The sequence below is a fragment of the Mauremys mutica genome, chromosome 12 (assembly GCF_020497125.1).
Source record: "Mauremys mutica isolate MM-2020 ecotype Southern chromosome 12, ASM2049712v1, whole genome shotgun sequence".
NCBI classification, from domain to species: domain Eukaryota; kingdom Metazoa; phylum Chordata; order Testudines; family Geoemydidae; genus Mauremys; species Mauremys mutica.
In genome coordinates this window covers 25,541,920-25,564,600 of record NC_059083.1, presented here as the reverse complement: position 1 = coordinate 25,564,600, position 22,681 = coordinate 25,541,920, and the positions used below count along the sequence as shown (strand labels likewise).

The window sequence follows — 22,681 nt, the reverse complement described above, 5'->3', positions numbered from 1 at the left end:
GATCACTGGGCTAAACGCTGCGTGGGACCCCGAGCACCTTCAGTCCCACACAACAGGGCTCCAAACAGCTCAGGTCCATACCAAGTATCACTGGGATTACACTGGGTTGTAGCAAAACCAACCCCAGGCTAGAGCTGACCGGAGCCAGTCTGACCTGCTCTGTTGTGTACGCGGGCAAGGACCAGCCAGAGCTGTTCTGTTAGGCCCACCAGGCAGCCTTTTGAAATCTCCCAGAATGCACTGCTTCCGGGATCTTTACCAGGGAATGGGACCATGGGGTACCTACCCAGGGGGCATTGCCATGGAGAGGGGTTAGGGCAGCACTGGGGCAAACCCCAACCCGTTCTTTATACAAATCTGCATCATGTCTAATTAGGGAGGTCACTGAGGCATCCCCAGAACATCGGACATGCCCACACCTGCCTGCATGGGCCCGTCCTCAGCAGTATCAGTCACCCTGTGTGGACCCCACCACCGTTTTTTCCAGCATGCCACCTGCTTGCATCATTCTGCATGAAGGTGCCACCCGAGCCCTGCCCCCACCCTCACGGGTGTCCTCCTGCATCCTCAGTCTCCTCCTCTCCCTTTTGTACCAGACAAAGCCACGTCCAGTGCTGAGTCCCTGCCGGACAGGGACAGTGCTCCACAAAACTGGACTGTGCAGCTTCAAACCAGACGAATGGCCTCCCGACATCTCACGAGTTTTGCCCTGGTGCTTAGATCATCTCTGCCCAACCAGTGCAGCCCCAGGGCTTCAGGGCTGAAATCCCAGCCCATATTTAAACCCAGGTGGCTTCTGAGATTTGTATCACTTTGTCTGTTAAACCTTCAAAAAACAGGTTTATTGATTCACCCACATATGACTCCAGTGCCCTGTTATGCTCTGTACCATTAATCAATTCACAAATACCAGTAAAGCTTGGGTATAACTGAGATCTCTTGCTAATTACTAAAAACACTGAACCAGAATTGGTAACGAGTCTGAATGTGACACTCTCCTAGTTTCCATTAATGAGGTTTCATCACCTTGGTGGTCCTGATGTCGCAAAGCGATTAGAACCACAGTCATCTTGGGTTTCAGGTAGAAAAACACCCACTTCCAAGCACCTCTCAACTATCCAGATGAAACCTCCCAAATCATTTCTGTTTCTTCAGGAAAGAGTCCAGTCCCATTTGAAAACTCTGAGGGAAGAGAGAGAAAAGGTGCTGGGATTGAAAGCGACTGGAGAGAGGAATTGCCGGGAATATCTGGTAGGTGCCTGTTGTTATGAACCAGCTGTGGGACTGGCAGTGGGAGGTCTGATTGGAGGCAGACTCCTGTGTGGCCTACGTGAACATGGGCTTGTGTGTGTTACTCCATGATCACGGATTGCTGGGTTTGTGTAGACAAGCCCTAAGCTTTCATTTCAGTTGATGAGTAGCCCTTGTGGCTTGCCTGAATTCACACAAATGTCCCCGTGAAGTGCTTGTCCACTGGGTCTAGACATTTTGTGCATTTTTAAAACATTTGTTTCTTTTAACTCCCCTGACATCTCTGTTAGTGTAGTGCTGAGTCCTGCCTCCTGCTGCTCTGGGTCTGAATTTCCAAAGACCATAAATAACAGAAGATGCTGACCATGACTGACAGAGAAACATCCCTTTCACAGGGATACAGGGGCGAACAGGGAAGGTGTGAGAGAATCCCCTGCCTAGTACCCACAGGGTAGAGTCAAATGTCAAAAATCTGAGGATTTTCAATGAAAATCACCCTCCTGCACACTCAGCTCTCCATGAAAGGATCCTGGGCTCCGTCCATATGTCCCTGACCAACCCTTGCCCTATTTCATACAGAAACAAACACAAACCGAGAGGCAGAAGATTGTATCTGAATTTCAGCAATTGCAGGAGTTCCTGGAGGAAGAAGAGCGACTCCTGCTGGCCCAGCTGGAGAAGCTGGACAAGAAGATTGTGAGGATCCAGAATGAAAATGTCAGTAAACTCTCCGAGCAGATTTCCCATCTCAGTGAGCTGATCAGTGAGATGGAGGGGAAGTGTCAGAAGCCAGTGAGTAAATTCCTACAGGTGAGACTGAATGAGAAACATAGGTGGGTGCTCCAGGACAGCCAGCTCTCCCCCTCAGTGCTACCCACTGTCAGACCTGCCGATGAACTCCTCCTCCTTCTTCCAGCACCATCTGCCTGCTGCAATCAGCTGTTCCACTGTGTGCAGGAGATGCTGGGAGGGAGGGGGAGGAGCGGGGAGGGAGTGTGCTCACGTTAGGATTCCCTCCCCGCTTTGAACTCTGGGGGACAGATGTGGGGACCCACATGAAAGACCCCCTAATCTTATATTCCATCAGCTTAGGTTAAAAACTTCCCCAAGGCACAGATTCCTTTCCTTGTCCTCGCTGCCACCACCAAGTGATTTAAACAAAAATTCAGAGATGGGTCACTTGGAACCCTATTCCGCCAAAATATCCCCCCCAAGTCCGTTCACCCCTTTCCTGGGGAGGCTTGAGAATAATATACCAACCAATTGCCTTTAATGTAAGTACAGACCAGACCCTTATCTTTAGGACACTAAAATCAATCAGGTTCTTTAAAGAAGAACTTTATTATAAAGAAAAAAGTACAAGAATCACACTTGCAAAATCAGAATGGAAGGTAACTTTACAGGGTAATAAAAAGATTTAAAACACAGAGGACTCCCCTCTGGACTCAGCTTCACAGTTACAAAAACAGGAATAAAACTACCTCTTAGCATAGGGAAAATTCACAAGCTAAAACCAAAAAAAAACCCTAATGCATTTCCTTGCCTTAGTTAGAATTTTTGTAATCTTAGATGGATCATTTCAGGTAGCTTTTCAGGAGATGTTTTACCTGCTTGGTCTATCTCTCTATCAGGAGAGGGAACAAACAAACAGAGCCCCAACAAAACCTCCCGCAACCCACCCGATTGGGAAGTAGCTTCTTTCCTTATCGGTCCTTCTGGTCAGGAGCCAACCAGGTTATCTGAGCTTCTTAACCCCTTAGAGGTAAAGCGATTCAGTACAGCTGCAAGGAGGTATTTTATGTTACTCTTTCCTTAATATTTATGGCAGCTCACAAGAGGAGGTGAGGAAGAGACAGTGTGGAGGTTGAGTGGGAGGGGGAAGAGTTGGGTTGGGGTGTGGCACTGGGGAAAGGTTTGGAGGGGAGGTGGGGTATGGGGTTGAGCACCCCCAGGGACAAATGGAAACCGGCACTCATCATTAGAAACATGCCAGACCCCCCACAGAGGGAGGAGCGGGCTGCTGAATCATAAGCACTGGAGTCCAGCAGTCGGAGATCTCAGTGTCACTCAGCATGTGCATTGCTGACATCTGAGTATTATTCTTAGCAGAGTCACAGAGATATGAAAGATGGAAAAGCCCCATTAGCTCAGGGAATCAATGGCGCTGGGGCCAGGGCAGGGTGTCTTCCTCCATACTTCCTAAACCCCTTCCCTGGAATCCCCTGAGTGTGTGTGTGTGTCAGAGAGGACTGAAATTCTTTTGTCTCTCTCTCCTCTAGGATGTCAGAACCACCTTGAGCAGGTATGTGGCTCCCTCGCACTCCACAATGCTGGGAAAGAGCTTGATGATGAGGGTAGCACCGCATCTCCCCGGGGCTCTACAGCAAAATGTGTGGGGAGATCCCATGTTGGATACAAATCTCTCTGATCAACTTCATCCTGGGCTGCTAACTCTTGTACAGAAGACTGTGGAATTCTCCAGTCAGTGGGAAAGACTGACCTCAAGTATTTTGTAGAGATGTCACATCCCTGGGGGACTGGCTGCCTCAGGATTGTGGGGTTGGAATATGGGCCTGTCACTGCTGGATACTGGTCACCATTCAGCCCAGGGCAGTAGTTTTCAAGAGCCTTTCCCCATCTCAGGGCTGTTTGGAGATCTGTGAGAAATGAGCTGGGGAAGGGGTAGTTGGTGTCTCAGTCTAGTTCCTAGAGGCAGATTTCTACAACACTTCACCTGGGAACCTCCTGACCCTCAGAGCATGGAGGCCAAGAAGCGAATTGGCCATGGAGACTCAATTCCCCTTTTGTCCGCAGAGCTGGTCTCTCCAGACCAGAGTTGAAGAATATTAATGACCTTTGAAGGGAAGGTTGGTTGGCCCTGGGTTGTGTTGCATCTGCTCTGAGGCTGGGAGAAGTTGAGGAATTCTAACTCCAGGCCCATTAGAGCAGGGACTCACTAGCCAGAACTTATAATGAGTCACACAGTAAAATATAATCACGTGAAATTGTTTCCCTCCAGGTGTGAGAAGGGGAAGTTCCAGCAGCCAGAGGAGATTTCTACTGAACTGGAAGAGCGAGTCAGTGGTTTCTCCCAGAAAACGATTGTGCTAATGGAGATTCTGGGGAAGTTCAAAGGTACTTAGAAGAGATCTAGGAATGGAAATTGGGATAAGCCTCTGAGAAGAGAATGGTGCTGATCAATTGGTTCACACTTAGATGATGCTGTTAAATTAAGAAATGACTCAAAGACTTTAAGGCCAGAAGGGACCATCATGATCATCCAGTCTGACCAACTGCACACTGCAGGCCACAGAATCTCACCCACCCACTCCTGCAATCGACCCCTAACCTCTGGCCAAGTTACTCAAGTCCTTAAATCATGATTTTAAAACTTGAAGTGTAACTGGTTGAGCACTCAGCAGTGTGGCGCCTCCTGCTGGTCAGTCAGGGAATTAGCTTTCCCGCTCCAGAGCGCCCACTGCTGGCCAGTGTCTGTCCTGCCTCAGGCCTCCCCATTCCCCTTCTGGACCCCAGTGCCCCTTACCTTGGGGTTCTGCCCACAGCAGTACCCCCACACTCTGGATCTCCTCTCCCACGGGAATCCCAACCCTCTATACCCACCTTGCCTCAGCCAGTCATCTAGCCCCCTTTCTCTGGGGCAGCCTGCAGTCCACAATGTCCACTCATCATTAACAAAGGGGTTGGACCTACTGCCTTTCTAGCCCTAGTACCATCCCTGGCCCTTAACAAGGCCTCAGCCTGGGGACTTCCCCGGCCAGAGCTCCCCAGCTCTGCCTGCCCCACCCCAGCCCTGCTCTGTGTAAGGTACCTTGTGCTCTGCTCCCAGGCAGCCCTGCAGTGAGACTCCTGCCTGCCTAGCTCCCAGCCCTTTGATCAGGGCCAGTTGTGACCTAATTGGGTGTGGCCCCAGCTGTGGCTGCCTCCCGAGTCAGCCGACCTCAGCTGCTTTTCACCTTTTACCTCCTTTTATCCCAGAAGCTAGGTAACTGCCCCGCTACACAAATTACAGAGAATCCACCATTGACTCTAGGTTAAAAATGCAACTGACCCATGCCCCGGGCTGCAGAGGAAGGAAGGAAAAAAATCCCCAGGCTCTCTGTCAATCTGACTTGGGGGGAAATTCCTTCCCTGCCCCAGATATGATGGTCAGTTGGATACCGAGCATTTTGGCAAGACCCAACAGCCAGACACGTGGCAAAGAACTCTCTATAGCTCAGAGCCCTCCCCGTCTACTGCCCCATCACCAGCCATGGGGCACATTTCTCAAAGGCGGATCCAGCCCATCACTGAGCTCTGGTCCCATTTGCAGCTAGTTTCTGCCAAATGGGCTGTAGGGAAGGAGAACGCCCCTCCCCTATGGTCAGGGATCCCTTCAGCACAGGAGCCTCTGGTGCCTCCTCCACAGCAGCTACAGGCACAAGGCGGATTCCTGAGAGGGCTGGGAATGGGGTGGGGGTGGTGAGGGTGGGTGGAAGAGGGAGGGGGTGGATGAGGGATAGTGTAAAGCTTGGCCTCTGACACTCTGAACGCTGGGCAAGACACATGGGGGCCATTGTCACAGGGATGTAGCTCTGGCTGGCTTCAGAACTTCCTCAGCCTGTGCCAAGGTCTGCACCGGCCCCTGCAGCCACTGAACAGCAGTCACAAATGGCCCCTCCCCTCTCTCCTTTTCCCGGTACAGGGGGGAATCGGACCCTTTGAGCCAATCCTCCCCCACCTCAATTTCCACCTTGATAAAATAATTTTACTATTATTTCCATTTCTGCCTATGGAGGACGAGGTCCCGTCATGCTGTTCTCTGTAGAGGCGCTGAGTAAACAGACCCAACAGCTCACAATTAGAGCCAGAATTTCACAAACTCTGAACATCCCGTTAGTGTCAAAGGGACCAAAGTGGGGAAAGTTACCTTTATGCCAAAGTCTTTGTATGATCTGGGTCTAGGTTACGACAAAAGGCAGTAAGTGAATGAGACAAACCAACTGGAGTCTGAAGGGAGGGAGGGGATGAGGAGGGAAAAGTAAATCTCTTACAGATTGTGTGTCCTGGGATAGTTGTGAGGCTGTAAGGATGCTGGCTCCATTGCTGAGAGATGCCAGATTGAGAGGGGAAAATAGATTTCAGACCTTTTTATATTAAATACCTGAGTGTGTCTCTGGGCCTCTCTGTCTGTTTCTCTGTCATAATTATGAAACAGTTTCAGTTTCGACTTGCATCCGAAGAAGTGGGTATTCACCCACGAAAGCTCATGCTGCAAAACGTCTGTTGGTCTATAAGGTGCCACAGGATTCTTTGCTGCGTTTCAGAGTGGGGATGCTCTTATGAATATGAAAGTCTGAAATCTCACCTCTCTTCTCCTTTCTCCCCCAAGACACTCTGCCGTCTGAACTGGAGAGAAAAAGGGGAGAATCATTTGGAGCACACAGACAGGGTGAGTCTGCGGGTGAAAATTGCCTTTAAATTATGAGAAAATTCCACAGAAAACGTCTTCATGAGATTGTAGCTGAAGTTACCAACCAAACTGACAGGGACCATGACATACACAGCCCTAAAAATAACACATTAAACAGTAAGTAGATCCAGGGGCCCATGTCTCCCCCCACAACACACACTTTTAAAGGTGGGATGACCAGGACACTTTTCAGCATGGCCATAGTTTGGGGGAAGAGGGCCACATTGCCCCCCACACACACTGCAAGCCTTGGCAGGGGTGGAGCATGGCAGGCAGTGTCTGTGCTTAGGGCAGGGCAGCTGAGCAGTTCCTCTCTGTGTAGTGCAGCCCCTGCCTGCAGCACCAATCTCGCCCTGGTGCTGGCTTCTCTCAATGGCCCCACCCCTGCTCCTCTTTCCCTGAGGCCCTGGCCAGGCCAGAAGCCAGAACCAGGCTGCCATCCAGGGACTGCACTGGGAAGCCCTGGATCCTCCACCTGCCCAGGGTGGTGCACCCCGGGGAGTGGGGACATGGGCGGGGGACTGCTGCCAAAGGCCCATGGATCCATGTCCAGGGCAGGTGGAGTGTCAGGGGCTCTCCATAGCGGGCAAGTCTCCCAGCCTGGCCAGGGGGCAGGGCCTCAGTCAGGGCCACGGAGGGGGCGGGGACACAAAAAGAGTCCTGACACCACCCTTAGTGCTGAGTTCATGCCCATTCTGATGAACAGAAACACTCTTAACTGAGTCACACGCGAACAGAGCTCCCTGCCACATCCCTCTGCTTCACCCCGGTGCAGGGGTCTCCCATCGCTCTTCTCCAACATCCTGCCTTTCCTCTGGGCAGGGCTGGGCTCTCCCATTGGAGCCGCTCCCTGCTTCCTGGATTGAGGAGGTGCTCTTCCTGTGAGACTGTCAGCTCCTCCTTTCTCTCTAGGCTGGAGATGGTGCTACCCCACCCTGTGCCACCTCCTACTCTCTGGTCTTAAGTGGCTGTTCCCCATTGCTGCACCTTCCTCTCTGTTCCCTGGCCTGGGAGTGGAGGCTGCATTAGGGGAGGAAGCTTCCTTCCAGGGTTTAAAGCTGGTATCTGCCACTTCTGCTCCCTCAATAAAAACTTCTGACGCCTTCCTGGCTGTGTCTGTGCTGCTGGGAATGGGGCAACACCAGCAGCGGGATGTGGGAGCTGAAGCCTCTGTGATAAATGAGAAACTAATGAAGTGGGACCTGTTACAAACACTGAGGAGCTGCAGTGACATCCCTGCTCAGTCTCAGGGCTGGTCTACCCTGGGGGGGGGGGGTCGATCTAATATATGCAACTTCAGCTACGTGAATAGCGTAGCTGAAGTCCAAGTATCTTAGATCGATTTACCTCTCGTCCTCACGGTGCAGGATCGACGTCCGCGGCTCCCCCTCTCGACTCCTCTACCACTGTTAGTGCTGGTGGAGTTCCGGAGTCAACAGGAGCGCATTTGGGGATCGATATATCGCATCTCAATCCATCACTACCCGCCGATACAGCGGGTAGTCTAGACGTACCCTCAGGTATCGAGGACAGAGGTAGTTCCCTGGTATCCGGGACTGTCCCAGCCTGAATGGGGCTGCTGGGGAGTGTGAGAAATGGTCCCAGCCTCCTCCAGGGCTGAGCTCTGCCCCTAACGCTCTGATTCTCTCTCCCCAGTGCATGTGACTCTGGATCCAGACACGGCTCATCCCAAACTCGTCCTTTCTGAGGATCGGAAAAGTGTGCGATGGGGAGACACACGGCAGCGACTGCCCGACAACCCTGAGAGATGTGATACTTGGGGCTGTGTGCTGGGCTGTGAGGGATTCACCTCAGGGAGACATTGCTGGGAGGTGGAGGTGGAGGTGGGGGGTAAGGGAGGCTGGGCTGTGGGGGTGGCCAGAGAGTCTGTGGGGAGGAAGGAGGGATCAGCCTTCGCCCTGAGGGGGGAATCTGGGCTGTGGGGTGCTGGGGGGGTCAGTTCCAGGCTCTCACCTCCCGTGTGACCCCCCTGCCCCTGAGCCGGGCCCCCAGCAGGATCCGGGTTTGTCTGGACTGTGACCGGGGGCAGGTGACATTTATCGATGCTGGTGACAAGGCCCCGATCTTCACTTTCCCACCGGGCTCCGTCCCTGGGGGGAGAATCCGACCCTGGCTCTGGCTGTGGAACAGAGACACTGTCCGACTGTGTCCCTGAGACACACAGCAGAAGGGGGAACTGGAAATCAGCCTCTTTAGTCTCACACACCCCAGTCTCTATGACCTTGGAGGACTCTCATCTACCCAGCCTCTGGCTCCTCATCTCTATGGCCCCTGGAAGCACCTCCCCCCACCCTCTCTGCAGCCTCAGGGATGGGGGGAGGAGGAGGGAGAAGACCCCTGGGGCTTCAGGAGGGGCCCTAAGGGGCAGAGGTGGGGGCTGGGTAGAGGGCAAAACGAACAGCCGGGCTGGGGACAGGCGGAGGTGGGGGTGGCAGGGACACAGCATGAATCAATCAGGGTTTGGGCTGTTGGGGAGAAGCAGCAGCAGCAGGGAGCATTTTGTACATATCTGTGTCCTTAGATCTCACTGGGGCTCCCAGCCCAGGATCAGCACGAGGCGGGAAGGGATAAGATCAGGGAAGGAAGAGAGCAGCCGAGGGGGATGATCTGTGACTGGGAGGAGAGACACAGGGAAATAAACAGGGATGGGAAGTGAGGCTAGAACAATAATGAATAGAAAAGGACGGTATGAAAGGAAAGGGAACGTGAGCGGGATGGGGAGATTATTACATGTTACTGAAAGTGAGACTGTAACTCATTATTTCCCTGTATTAATCCCTGGCTATTGGTGCTATCTTAGTGCCATAAAGAAACCTGTTCTCAGTAGCTGGGGATCTCCTTGCCGTGCTGTGGTTATTAAAGCTCCTTCTCAGCTCCTTTTACTTTGCTACTTTCCAGCTACTTTGTAAATAAAACATTACAAACAATTCTTCTTGTTTGTTCCACTTTACTGTCCCAGCTGCAGGTGCTGGGGGCAGCATCATGGGATTTGCTTCCTGACTTGGTTGTGTCCTCCCAGCACCCACAGGGAATAAGGGCTGACTTTAGGAAGTGCAGAGCCGAATTCGAACATTTTCGGCGGGGCCCCAGCAGGGGTGACTAAAAAAAGAAAAATCACATTAAAAAAACCTTTTCATTTCTTCCATGTATTATTTACTTTCCATAACTATATAAATAATAATAAAATTATAAATTACGTACATTGCTGGCTGGAGGCAGGGCAAGGGCAAGGCAGGGGCTGACTGGAGGTAGGGTCTGGTTGGAGGCAGGGCAAGGGGTGTGGGGCTGGCTGCGGGCAAGGCAGGGGGTGCGGGACTGGCTGTGGGCAGGGCAGCGGGTGCAGCAGGGGCTGGCTGCGGGAAGGGCAGGGGGTGTGGGGCTGGTGGGGGCAGTGGGTGCAGCAGGGGCTGACTGTGGGCAGGGGGTGCGGGGCTGGGTGGAGACGGGCTGGCTGCGGGCAGGGCAGGGGGTGCGGGGCTGGTGCAGGCAGGGGGTGCAGCAGAGGTTGGCTATGGGCAGGGCAGGGGCTATTTAAAGGGTCCCGGGCTCCCCACCTTCTATCGCCCCGGCCCTTTAAATATCTGAGGGAACCCTGGAGAAGCAGCGGGGCTCCAGTGGCTATTTAAAGGGCCGGGGTGGTAGAAGCAAAGGGAGCCTCGGACTTTTTAAATAGCCCCCAGAGTCCCACAGCCCTGCCCCAGGGTTCCAGCAGTGGGGCTCTGGTGGCAATTTAAAGGACTTGAGGCTCCAGTCCCTGCTCGGATCCCCAGGCCCATTAAATTGCCCCCTGGGGAAGCCGGGCTGCCCCGGTATGGCGTACCAGCAGCGGCAAGGGCGCAGGGCCTGATTCAGGGGAATTGGCTGAATCAGCCTAAAGCCGGCCCTGCAGGGAATATTGAACCTCTAGAAGGAGAGTTTGGGTTTTGCTGTGATCTGCATAAGCACTGACTCCGTGTGTGCTCCGGGCCTGGAGCACCCACGGAAAAAAATTGGTGGGTGCTCAGCACCCACCGACAGCTCCCCATGGCCCCACCCCGCCCCCCTACTCCAGCTTACCTCCGTCTCCTCTGCAAGCGCGCCACCATGTCCTGCTTCTCCCCCTCCCTCCCAGCGCTTGTGCCGTGACACAGCTGATTCACAGGGCAGGCAGGGAGTGGGAACGTGGTGCACTGGGGGAAGAGGCGAGGCCGGGGCGGGGATTTGGGGAAGGGATCCAATAGGTGCAGGGAGGGGGCGGAGTTAGGGCAGGGACTTTGGGGATGGGGTTTGGAATGGGGGCAGGGCCAGGGATGGGGTGGAGTCAGGGGGGCCAGGGGCGGGGAAAGTTGTGGGGGGGGGGTGCAGGCACTCACCAGCGCCGAGAAAGTTGGCGCCTATGGTGATGTGTCACTCTCCAGCCTGTGCTCTGTCCCTGTCCTGTGCACACCCCTGTCAATCAGGAATTGCTCAGCTGTGCTCTGCGGAGAGGTGACTGGTTACACAGGGTGCAATCCATGAAGGGACTCAGGTATTGCAATGCTGAGTGTTACAGGGCCTAATTTTTAGGCAGCTAGAAAATCACAGGAACAGCAGCGCTATGACCCTCAGAGCTGAGTCAGGTGTGTAAACTCCCTAGACAATCCCTGGGCAACACAGGCACCTTACAATGCGTTACATGAAAGCCCCCCTCAGTAGGCGGGGAGCCCTGTCAGCTGGCCAATGGGAGATGCCAACAAGAGGGGAAGGGATGTCCTAAGCCACACCCCTCTCACGGATAGGTGCCTAAATCTGGGCTGCACAGGGGCATGTGTCTCTGCTTCGCAATCCACAGACAGGAACCCACCACCTGACGTCCGGGGCCTCCAGTCGCAGCTGCTGCCAGTGCCTGGTAGTGGTGGCAATGGCTGGGAGCCCCAGGCTCTTTGAAATCGCCCCAGCAGGCCGCAGGGCTCCTAGGTGCACGCGCTGGATTGGTGCAGTGGCAGATTAGGGGAAGGAGAAGCCCCGGACCCCAGCAGGAGCCGCACTGGGTGAGGTGGGGGGTGAGAAGAAGCCCATGACCCCAGCAGATGTGGGGCTGAAGCCCTGACCCCCCTCTGTGCAGAGCTGGCTTGAGCACCTTCCTTTCCCGTGCCCTCTGCACGGAGCTGGCTGTCACTGTCAGGCTGTGGAGTAATTCAGCCCAAATCTACTTAACTTGGTATCATTATTTCCCTCATCACCACACAGCTATGAACGGATTTAGCCTAGGAGGCAGGGTCAGCATTAGCCCCATGTGGCAGGTGGGATCTAGGGTACACAGAGGTGAAGTAACTTTCCCAAGGCTAAGCAGTGAGTCAGTGGCAGAGCAGAGAACCAAACCCAGCACACCTGAGCCCCAGGCCTCTTCCTGAATCACTAGGCCACCCTTCCTCCCCAAGGAAGGGGAATCTCCTCTGCCGCTTTGAGTGTGTTGTTGGGAGCAGGCTCTAGAAAGAGCCCCCAGGAGGTGGGGAGCAGAGAGAGATGGGTAAAAGGACATGGGTGGGAAGCAAGAAGAGGGAAACATCAGGAAGGGGAGCAAGGACTTAGAGAAGAAACAAGACGGAGGGAAAGGGGCAGGGAGAGCGATAGGAAAGGAGAGGAGAAAAGAGGAAGGAGCGGGGGAAAGACTCCCCACTGCTTGTGCCTCCCATCCACCTTCTTCCCACAGCCATCAGTGGCCCTCAGCTCCCAAACAGGCACTAAGCAGGAGTAAAGCACAGAGTGAACACAGTGTCTTTACACAGGGGTGTTAGCGGTGATGAGCTGCCAAAATCTTAACAACTGGTTCCCTCCTCACCCCACGAGGGGGTCGGGCCCACCCCCAGGACCCCTGCACCATCCACCCCCCTTCCCTGTCCCCTGACTGCTCCCCACCACCCCATCCAACCCCTCCTCTCATTCCTGATGGCCCCCGGGACCCCTGCCCCATCCAACCACCCCTGACTGCCCCTGGAACCCCTGCCCCTGACTGCCTCCCACTGCCCCATCCAACCCCTGCTCCTTCCTGACTGTCCCCCTGGGACCCTTGTCCTCATTCAATCCCCCTGTTCCCTGTCCTCTGACCTCCCCGACCCCATCCACACCCCCCACCACCCCGAACTCCCCTGCCCTCTATCCAACACCCCCTCCCTGATCCCTGCCCCCTTACTGCGCTGCCTGGAGGTGGCTGGTGGAGCTACAGCCACGCCGCTCGGCTGGAGCCGGGCCAGGCTGCATGGCTGGAGCTGGGCAGAGGCGGGCCACACCGCGGGAGCGGGGCCGGGCCAGGCTGGGCCGCACCACACAGCTGGAGCCAGGCTGGGCCAGGACGTGCACCTGAAGCTGGGCCGAGCCGCCACCTTGCAGCGCCTGGAGCATCGAGTCAGGCTGAGCTCGCAGCCCGTCGCCCAGAGCATGCGCCGGCGGCGGAGCGAGCTGAAGTTGCAGGGGATGGGGAATAGCCGGGGACTAGCCTCCTTGGCCGGGAGTTCAGGGGCCGGGCAGGAGGGTCTCGTGGGCCACCGTTGTGGGTGCCCGCCCCGCCCCGCCCCAAAGAGCCAGAGGGACCTGCCCGGGGGCAAGATGGGGAGTCCCAGCAGTGCTTACCTGGAGCGGCTCTAGGGAAGAATCCGGCAGGTCCCTCTAGCTCCTAGGGGTGGGGTAGTGTAGCTGGGGGGGAGCAGGGGGTTACCTGCCATGGCGCGTGGCCCTCCTCGTGCCTGCCGCCGCAGCTCACCTCCGCTCCATCTCCCTGGACCTGAGCGCGAAACCACCGCTTGCTTCTCACCCCTCCCAGGCTTCCCATGCGAACAGCTGATTTGCAGAAAGCAGGGGGTGGGGCGAGAAGGGGAGAAGCAGAGCAGAGAGTTCAGGGGAGGAGGCAGAGCAGAGGTGAGCTGGGGCTGGGGCTGGGGAACTGCCGGAGCTTTACTGGTCGTTAAATTTAAAAGTCCTTTTAAAACCGGTTGTCCTGCACAGGACAACCAGTTCTAAAAGGGCTTCTAAATTTAACAACCGGTTCCAGCAAACCGGTGAGAACTGGCTCCAGCTCACCACTGGGTGTTAGTGAAGGCAGCTTGTATCTGAGTGTAATTATTCTAATACTCTGTAATTGATGGTAATGTAATGATGTAGTTCTACTATTTTAATGACGACATTGTTAGGATACCAGTGATATACACACATTCAATACCTACAATATGAAGGAAGTGTATAAATATGCTGAAAATTGTCAGTTTGGGGGGGATGCTGAGCCCCCCCCCTCAGGCACACACATCTCACCCTTGAAACAGGAGGGGGCATAAAGGAGTGAGCAGTAGGCGGGAGGCACTTGGGGGGGTGGCAGTGACCTAGGGGGAGGGGGGCAGAGCAGGGGCAGGAAGAGGTGGAGTGGGGCAAAGTGGGGGCTTGGCCTCCGGGAATGGGGCAGAGCCGGGATGGGGCACCCACCGGCACAACGAAAACTCAGCACCTATGGTGTGTGGGGTGGCACCAGTGAAACTGTGAAAAATTAACTCAATAAATTTTGGAAAAAATGCTTAAAACTGGCCGTGATAGACACTGAGATCAGTGAATTCTGACAATCCCTCCTTAGACACACAGACTCTGCTCCTTCAGGGGCACCGCGATAGGTGGATGCCCCCCAGGCACAGGGCCCTGGGGCACACGTCACACAAACGCCTGCAGGCTGCAATGTTCCCGGGGGCTCCTCCCCGCCCAGCAGCAGCCGAGTCAGTCCCAGGAAGGGAAACACCCGGCGGCTGCTGCAGGAGCTGCCAAGGCAGAGCCCGGCCGGCCTCGCGCGGCTTCTCTCGTGCAGCGAATGTTGCCGGTTCTGGAGCCGCCCCTGGGGGCGGGGCTTCTGCCTCTTCTGTTGGTTGGTTTTTAATTTCCCTCCCGAGAGCGTGATTGGCTCCCGGTTACCCAATCGGCTTTAAAAAAAGCTTTAAAGGGGCGTTACTGCGCCTGCGCGATTTTTCGTTTCGCTTTTGGGATCTTCCGCTGCTGCTGGCCCCGTTCCTCGCTTCTCCTGCGGCGCCACGTGGCTGCTGCGGGCGCCTGGCTCGGGTGCGGGGGCCTTGGCTTGCTCGTTTGGGGGCTGCCGACTGCCCCCCCGTCCCATCCTGCGCTCACCACCAGCCCGTGTCTGCCGCTGGCTCCCTGCAGGTGGGTTGTTGGTTGCAGGGGTTGTGGTTTGGGGGGAGGGGGAATAGCAGTAGCTGCAGCGTTGATTTACCTGCCTTTGTCCTGCTCGCCTGGCAGTTACAGTCAGGGCCGGCGTTAGGAAGGGCCCGGCCTAATTCAAACATTTTCGGAGGGGTCCTGGCAGGGGTGACTTGAAAATTTTTTTTTGCTGAAGTTATTAAAAAACCCACCTATGGTTACCCTGAATCCGGTGATGTTTTTCACACACCCCCTGGCATCCAGCTGTGCGCCCAAGTGCATCCCAGGCACAGGCTGCAGGGCAATGCTGGGGGGGGGGGGTCAGAAGCACAGGACAGTGATGTGGGATGAGGGTGAAAATGCCCCCAGCTGGGCTGGTGCCAGAGTCCTGGCTGGGCTGGGTCTGTTCTCTGTGGGGCTCCCGCAACAGATGCATGCGAGCGGCAGCCCCTGTGCGCTCCCCAGCGGTACCTAGGGTCGGCCCAGTGCTGCTTTCTTCTTTTATTATTATTTATTTATTTATTATTAAAAGCTCAGCTCTGTGTGTGTTAAGTCAGTTCAGAGTGGGGATGCTTTATAATTACGAAAGCAGGAAATCTGTCTCCCCAGCCCCAGTTAACCGGATAAAGCACAAGAGAGTTCAGATCATGTAGCACAAAATGACCAACCTAACTGCAGTGCCTCTCACTAGCTCACCCTTCCCTTGGGAGTCCTGGGGGCCATCTGGGCTCAGGAAAAGCAGGCAGGGCCCCCGGCCTCATGAGCCTGCTGCATGCTGGGAGATTTTGTTCTCTCCTTCTGAGTTGGAGACAAAGAGCGGGATCCATGAAGGGGCTCAGGTATTACAAAGCTGAATGTCACTGGGTCTAAATTGGAGCTGCCTGGAAAGTCACTGGAACCACACCGTGAGCCACAAAGCCTGAGCTATGGGGAGATGTAAGTGCCTTAGAATGGGTGACACAGAAGCCAGCGTGCCAGGCAGGGAGCTGCCTAAGCCAGCCAATGGGAGATGCTGACCAGAGGGATGTTGTATAGGGAGTCTAGGCCCCTCACTCAGCTTTGTGGGTTGCAGGGCTGTTCCTGTGACTCTCTAGGCCCATAGTATCTTGATCAATTTTGTTCCTGATGTAAAATCCCCAAAACACAGAGCAACTTTTCTCCTCTTAGAATCAAATGTGAGTCTGTTTGGGGAGTTTGAAGAAAGAGGGAGATGAGAATATGGTGTTTAACTAGAGAGGGGAGAAGGAAAATCCAGGAACTGCTGGTAGGTGCCATTGTTACTCACCAATACATCTGCACAGGGACGTTATCAATGCCCAGATCTCTGTGAGTAAGACCAGAATAACAGCGAGTAACGTGCTCCCCCATGTGAGAGACAATTTGTTTCCTCTGAGCAACATAATTTCTGTTCTAGCTTAATGAAAATGAAACAGGAGAATTGAGGAAATTATATTTCCTTACTGAATAGTCCAAATAGTTTTCTTTAAAACATGAACAGTCTCTATTAGAGATCTCTATTCCTCTGCAGCTAAAGACCTCCATAATTACAGCGTGTTGACATTTTTCACACAGAATCGTCTCTCACCTGAAAGTGTGGCTTCAGCCAAAGCAGGATTTTTATGGTATCATTCTGGATTCTACAGGGTTGGGCCCCACAGGTTTTCTGCTGCTTGTCTTCTGCTTGGAGGATCCTTCTGGGGTTTACATGTGAGGCAGGTGTCTGGACACCTAGTGAGGCAGCAGTGCCCAGGCCCAGAAACAGAAATTTAGGAACCTTAGGGAATTTTACCATAGAAATGAACTCGGCATTGAGTGAGTTTAGGTGCCTGTAGAGTTAAAGGCCCCCAGGCAGAGATTTTCTGGATTTCAGTGGGGCGGGAAGAGGCAGGGTGGAGTGGGGGAAGGAAGAAGCGGGTTGGGAGTGAGGCCTTTGGGGAAGGGATGGAGTGGGGTCAGGGCCTGGGACAGAGGGGAGGTGGAGCACCCCTTGGGAATTTAGAAAGTTGGCACGTCTGGCAGCAGAGCAGTGTCACGATCTGAGCAGGGGGCAGAAATGTACTGACCAGGGGAGATCAAGCAACTGTAGGTAGCAGCAGAAGAGGAGCTGCAGGGGAAAAATCGGGGGTGGGGGGTGGGAGCCGGGGTTAAATCGGGGGGGGGGGGTGTCAGAGCCTGCACCCCTCACCCAAACTCCTTCCATAGCCTGCACCCTACTGCACCCAAACTCCCACCCAGAGCTTGCACCCCAAACCCCTTCTCCAGGGCTGGTGTAACCATTTAGGCGACCTAGGCGGTCACCTAGGACACTAGCATTTGGGGGGCAGCATTTTCTTCGGCAGCGACCACAGCGGACGGATCTTTGTCTGACTCGGTCGCCGCCGGCATTTAGTCACAGGGAGCTGGGGCAGGGGAATGCGGGAAGGGCCGCCTGCAGCAAGTAAGGAGGGAGGGGCGGCACTCAGGGGAACTCCCCGCCGCAGATCACCCCTGCTCCGCCTCCTCCCTGAGCACGCCATCGCTGCTTCACTTCTCCCGCCTCCCAGGCTTGCGGCACCTAAGCTGATTGGCGCTGCAAGTGTGGGAGGCAGGAGAAGTGAAGCAGCGACGGTGTGCTCGGGGTACCTGTGCTCGTGCAGGGAACAGGGGTGAGCTGGGGTGGTGGGTGGTGCCTCAGGGTGGGGGGTGGGGAGCTGCCATAGGGTGGGCCCTCAGGGTGGGGTGCCTCAGGACGGGGGCTCGGGAACGGGGGATGGCGCAAGGTGGAAGTCTCGCCTAGGGTGCAAAACATCCTTGCACTGGCCCTGCCCCTCTCACAGTGCTCAGGAGGGGGTAAGCCCTCTGGCTGGGGATGCAGGCTCTAGGGTGGAACCAGAAACAAGGGATTCAGGGTGCAGGAGGGGGCTCTGGTCTGGGGCACCATATATAAGTGTTAGGTATGAGAAAATCACTATGAACTTCAAAGCCCAAATTAGGTGCCTAAACTCCTATTTAAAAAAAAAAAAGAATGAGGAGAGAGAAGCCCCTGGCGTACGTCTACACAGTCCATGGCTCTGAGCCTCCCACCTGGGTTGACAAACTGGCGCTTGCATTAGTGCTCTAAAACAGCTGTGTAGGCAGCATGTTGAAGTTGGGGGGACCTGAAGCAGAGGGGTCCCACATCTCAGGGGAGTGCCCTAAGTACTGGGATAAAAGTTATGAGGGAGGCTCCTCCTATCTTATCTTCCCCCTGCCCCCAGGTGTTTTGTGTGAACTTGCCTGCAAGGCCTGATCCTTTAGGCATACTCACAGGAGGCTACCAGATGGGGCCCCACCCATTGGCAGCGGGTAGGGGAGGCTGGGGGAGGCTGAGTTTCCCCAAATGGCCAGGCATGGCCCCACCCACACTCCACCTCCCAGGGCCCCCCTTTGGCAGAGCCGCTGGGCTCCAGGGGCTCAGGGTGGGGACTGCAGCACTTCCGCCTGCCCCAGCATATGGTGGGGGTGGTGCTGCGGGCACTAGCCAGCCTGGGATGGGTGTTGGCAGCTGGGGTGGGGGGAGGCTCCAGGCTCCTGGAAGTGGTGGCACTTTGGCCAGAAGGGGTGGGGCTGGGGTCTAGCCTCCCCCAGCCAGAGGGTCACAAGCCGCCCGTGGCGCCACCCATGACTTAGGCAGCCGAATGCCCGTCTTTCCCGAGTTTATGAATCACTCTGGGGCTTAGCCTGGATGCCAGGAGGGAGACAGCAGAGCAGGTGCCCAGAGCACAAACCATAGGTGCTGAGGGAACTTTTATTCCAACGACGGAGGCACTCAGTCAGGAGTGCTGGAGTCTGTGCAGAAGTGGGGGCGTCACTGGCACCCGAACCCTGGTTCCATTCCCTGCTCCTCCTCCCGCCACCGAGGTGCTGCCCAGGCCGGAAACCAGAGCTCAGCAGTGGTAAGAGCCACCTCGGGAGTCTGGGCTTCTGTGGGGAGCTCCAGACACTCTGTTACCCTCACAAAATTCTCTGTTACTCACACGCTCTAGGGGCATCCACTCGTTCCTAGGGCTCAGGCGTAACCTTACACTCTGCAGGTGTGTGTGGTCTTTTACCAGTGAAAGAGCCTTACAGAGTAATATCCTACATAACCTCTATTTATTAACAATCACCAAAACAAAATGCACACGCTAAGCATACAATGCTCCCCACTCCCACTAAGACAGATGAACTTTTCTTGATGGCCAGTCAGGATCAGGTCCATCTGGGGGACTCCAGTTTCTGCACGGTGTCATTGGCAGGGTGCTGAGGTCTGGCAGCTCTGATCTTTGGGGCCGTGTCCTGGAGTTGGCTCCCCAAAGAACTTCCTTTTGGACCCCAGTTTATAGAGTGAAACCTGAGTCCTGCTTAGCTCTACCTTAACCAATCATTTTAGTAACATTTTACTAACCAATCCTAACATAGTGTAAGAAAATTCTCTAACCAATCATACCACCTTAACTGATTTACAGCTAGCAAAATTAATTATACAACAAAAACTATCAAACAACCAGACAAAGACCCTCCAGACAAACAATAGGGAAGTGGGGACCATAAAGACAAAACAATAAAGAAATGAGGATTTCACAACTACAGCTGTTGATAGCATTCTGTCTGACAAGAAATTACTTATCAAACTAAGTTGTCTTTAACCATCTTAAAGTCTGTTTCCTTATCTGGTGACAGCGGGGGCCATTAGGACAGGGCCTCCTTCTTAACAGCCCGATATTATATTGTTTGAATGTCATTTAGATGGAATGTGAGGATGTGACTTCCTGCTTCTCAGCTAAGGGCTGCTGCTCTTCTAATCTGGCTGCAGACGAAGACCTTAGGCTTTAGGCCTTACAATATGGCTACAGAAAAAGGCCTGATCCTTACAACTCCACTGCCCTGGGCAGCCTCCAAGATGCCTGAGAGCAGCCCTTGACCTTTGTCCCTGCACCTTGGGGCAGGTGGAGGATATGGGGCTCCCGACAGCAGCCCAGGCATTAAAATGGGCCAAACATATCAATGTTGTACATAGGAGTAAGGCCAAACGTGTGTTGTGCAAGAAGTGTGGCAAAACTTCTCAATATCATAATATCGCTTGCCACTACCCAAAGTGCAGGCCCAGGGAGGTGGATACCCCGTCTAAGAGCCATACCTGTTTTGCCTGTGGGCTTGCGTTCCATACTAAATCTGGCCTGAGTCAGCATTGTAGACATCGACACCCGGCTATAAGGAATGAACAAAGGATAAATGAGAGGGTTAGGAGTAAAATTAAAGAGGGCGCATCCTGAGTCCGTATATGGACTGAGGACGAAATTGAGCAACTTGTATTATTAGAGAAGAAATATATGGGGGAAAGAAATATAAATAAATGCATAGAAAGCGAATTAAAGACAAAGTAATAAACAAATATCAGATAAAAGGTGAGAGTTAGCCAAGAAGAAGCGAGAGATAGCTCAGGAGGAGGAAATTGAGGTAGGACAAATTATAGAAAGTATTTTAGATGTTCCTCCTCCGAGAGAAAAGATTTTATCATTAAAAAGGAATCCAGAAGTGGATTCTAGGGGTTTAACCGGTAAGTGGGGAAAGCAAAGTAGAGAGGGTAAAGATATAATGAATAGTCTGATAGAAATTGAAGAATTACTTAAGGAGGATTCAACTAAAACATTTGGATGGACTGAATTGGAGAAGATATGTCTCTCATTAGTAGATGGAAAGAATCTTGGCGGAGATAAACAAGTTGAGATGAGGACCAAAGGTAGAGGGAAGGGAGTAGGTATTGATAGGAAGAAGCAGTCCAGTGCGATTAGGAGGTATGCAACCAAAAAAGCAAAATATAAATTTTATCAGCAATTATTTAATAAAGTGTCATAAATAAACAGATCAGGGTTAAGGTCTCTTTTACCTGGAAAGGGTTAACAAGCTCAGTAACCTGATGAACACCTGACCAGAGGACCAATCAAGGGACAAGATAATTTCAAATCTCTGTGGAGGGAAGTCCTTGTCTGTGTTTCTTTGTTTGGGTCTTTGTCTCTCTTTGGATTTAAGGGTGACCAGACATATTTTCCATCTCTCCAGGTTTTCTTAAGTATCTTCTTCTATTCAGTATAGTAAGTATTAGAAAGGCGGATTAGTCTTATAATTTTATTTCTGCATTTGCAATTGTGTGTTGCTGGATAAATTCTTTATTTCTGTTTGTTGTTACTTTGATTATTCTGAGGAGGAGGGAGGGGAAGTCTCTCCAGTTCTTATAAGTTAAACCCTGTATTTTTTCATCCTGGTAATACAGAGATAGTGTACTTTTTTTTTTCTTTCTTTAATAAAATCTTTTCTGTTAGAACCTGAGTGATTTCTTCCCTTGTTTGGATTTTCAAGGGAAGGGGAGGGGGAAAAGTAAATCCCTCTTTGTTTGATTCAAGGAGTTTGAATCAAGGTATCTCTCCCAAGGACAAGGGGAGGGGGAAGAAGGTGGGGGAAATGGATTATTTCCCTTTGTGTTGCGATTCAAGGTGTTTGGATCTGTGTTCCCCAGGGGAAGTTTTTGGGGGAACAGGGAGTGTGTCAGACACTTAAAACTTGACTGGTGGCAGCAAGAACCAGATCTAACTAGGATTTTAGTTTAGAGGAGTCCATGCAGGTCCCCCTCTTATGAACGCTAAAGTTCAAAGTGGGGAATAAACCTATGACATAAAGATAGGAGAAGATTAGCCCGAGTTATTATGGGAGAACCAGATAAAGTGAACTGTGAAATCCCTATGGATGAAATAGAAAAGTATTTTATAGATATTTTAGGAAATGCTGGACATGGGAATATAGTGGGGTGGCCTTCAGCCATGGAGAGGGCGGATAATGATATATTAATGAGTCCGATCTCTGTGGATGAAGTTAGAAATGTTTTAAGAGAGATTAAAAAAGATAGTGCCCCGGGTCCAGATAAAATTAAGGTAAGTGATTTAAGGGACATTTTTAATTTAGACTCCTTAATTGAAGGAGCAGCCCAGGCTCCCTGGGCAGCTCTTACCACAGCCCGGCTCTGGCTTCCAGCCTGGCCAGGGGACAGGGCCTGTGGGGGGTGTGGGGCGGGAGAGGAGGAACAGTGGGCAGGGCGTGATCAGCTCCTCCACTGCGAATTGCAGCCCCTGCCTCTGCTGCTTCGTGCCCATATTAGAAAGTGCAGAGACCATGGCCCCCCTGGACCCTCCTGGATCTGGCACCACTGCACTGAGTGAGTTTAGGCACCTATAGGATTCATTAGGTATTTTCTGCATTTAAGTGTTTCTGAAACTGACACTTAAGCATCTTAAACGGGGACTTTGGTACCGAACTGATTGTGTGTATCCAGTGTAACATTGTTATCCCATGGACAAGTTCACGTTGCCTTGTATTTTTTGTAGCTGTAGAGCTATGGAATAGAACAGGGGTAGGCAACCTATGGCACGTGTGCCAAAGGCGGCACGCAAGCTGATTTTCAGTGGCACTCTCACTGCCAGAGTCCTGACCACCGGTCCGGGGGGCTCTGCATTTTAATTTAATTTTAAATGAAGCTTCTTAAACATTTAAAAACCTTGTTTACTTTACATATAACAATAGTTTAGTTATATATTATAGATTTATAGAAAGAGACCTTCTAAAAATGTTAAAAAGTATGAGTGGCACGCAAAACCTTAAATTAGAGTGAATAAATGAAGACTCAGCACAGCACTTCTGAAAGGTTGCTGACCCCTGGAATAGAGGATAGCAGGGGTGATTTATGGTTCTGTGTTGGGGAAAGGTCTGATGTCATGCCTGTGAAAGAGGCAGTGTAACATATTC

General features: G+C 53.0%; 1 protein-coding gene across 1 annotated transcript in view; it reads left to right on the top strand.

Annotated features, from left to right (window-relative positions):
* Positions 1 to 22,681, top strand: part of LOC123346640 (zinc finger protein RFP-like) — a gene marked incomplete at its 5' end in the record, with an annotated part of 50,496 nt that overhangs the window by 16,649 nt on the left and 11,166 nt on the right. Inside the window, 5 exons of the mRNA XM_044984118.1 lie at positions 1,156 to 1,251; positions 1,831 to 2,061; positions 3,531 to 3,707; positions 5,248 to 5,254; positions 14,668 to 14,890. Of these exons, the coding sequence (XP_044840053.1) occupies positions 1,156 to 1,251; positions 1,831 to 2,061; positions 3,531 to 3,707; positions 5,248 to 5,254; positions 14,668 to 14,890 (734 nt within the window). The remainder of the gene's footprint in view (positions 1 to 1,155; positions 1,252 to 1,830; positions 2,062 to 3,530; positions 3,708 to 5,247; positions 5,255 to 14,667; positions 14,891 to 22,681) is intronic.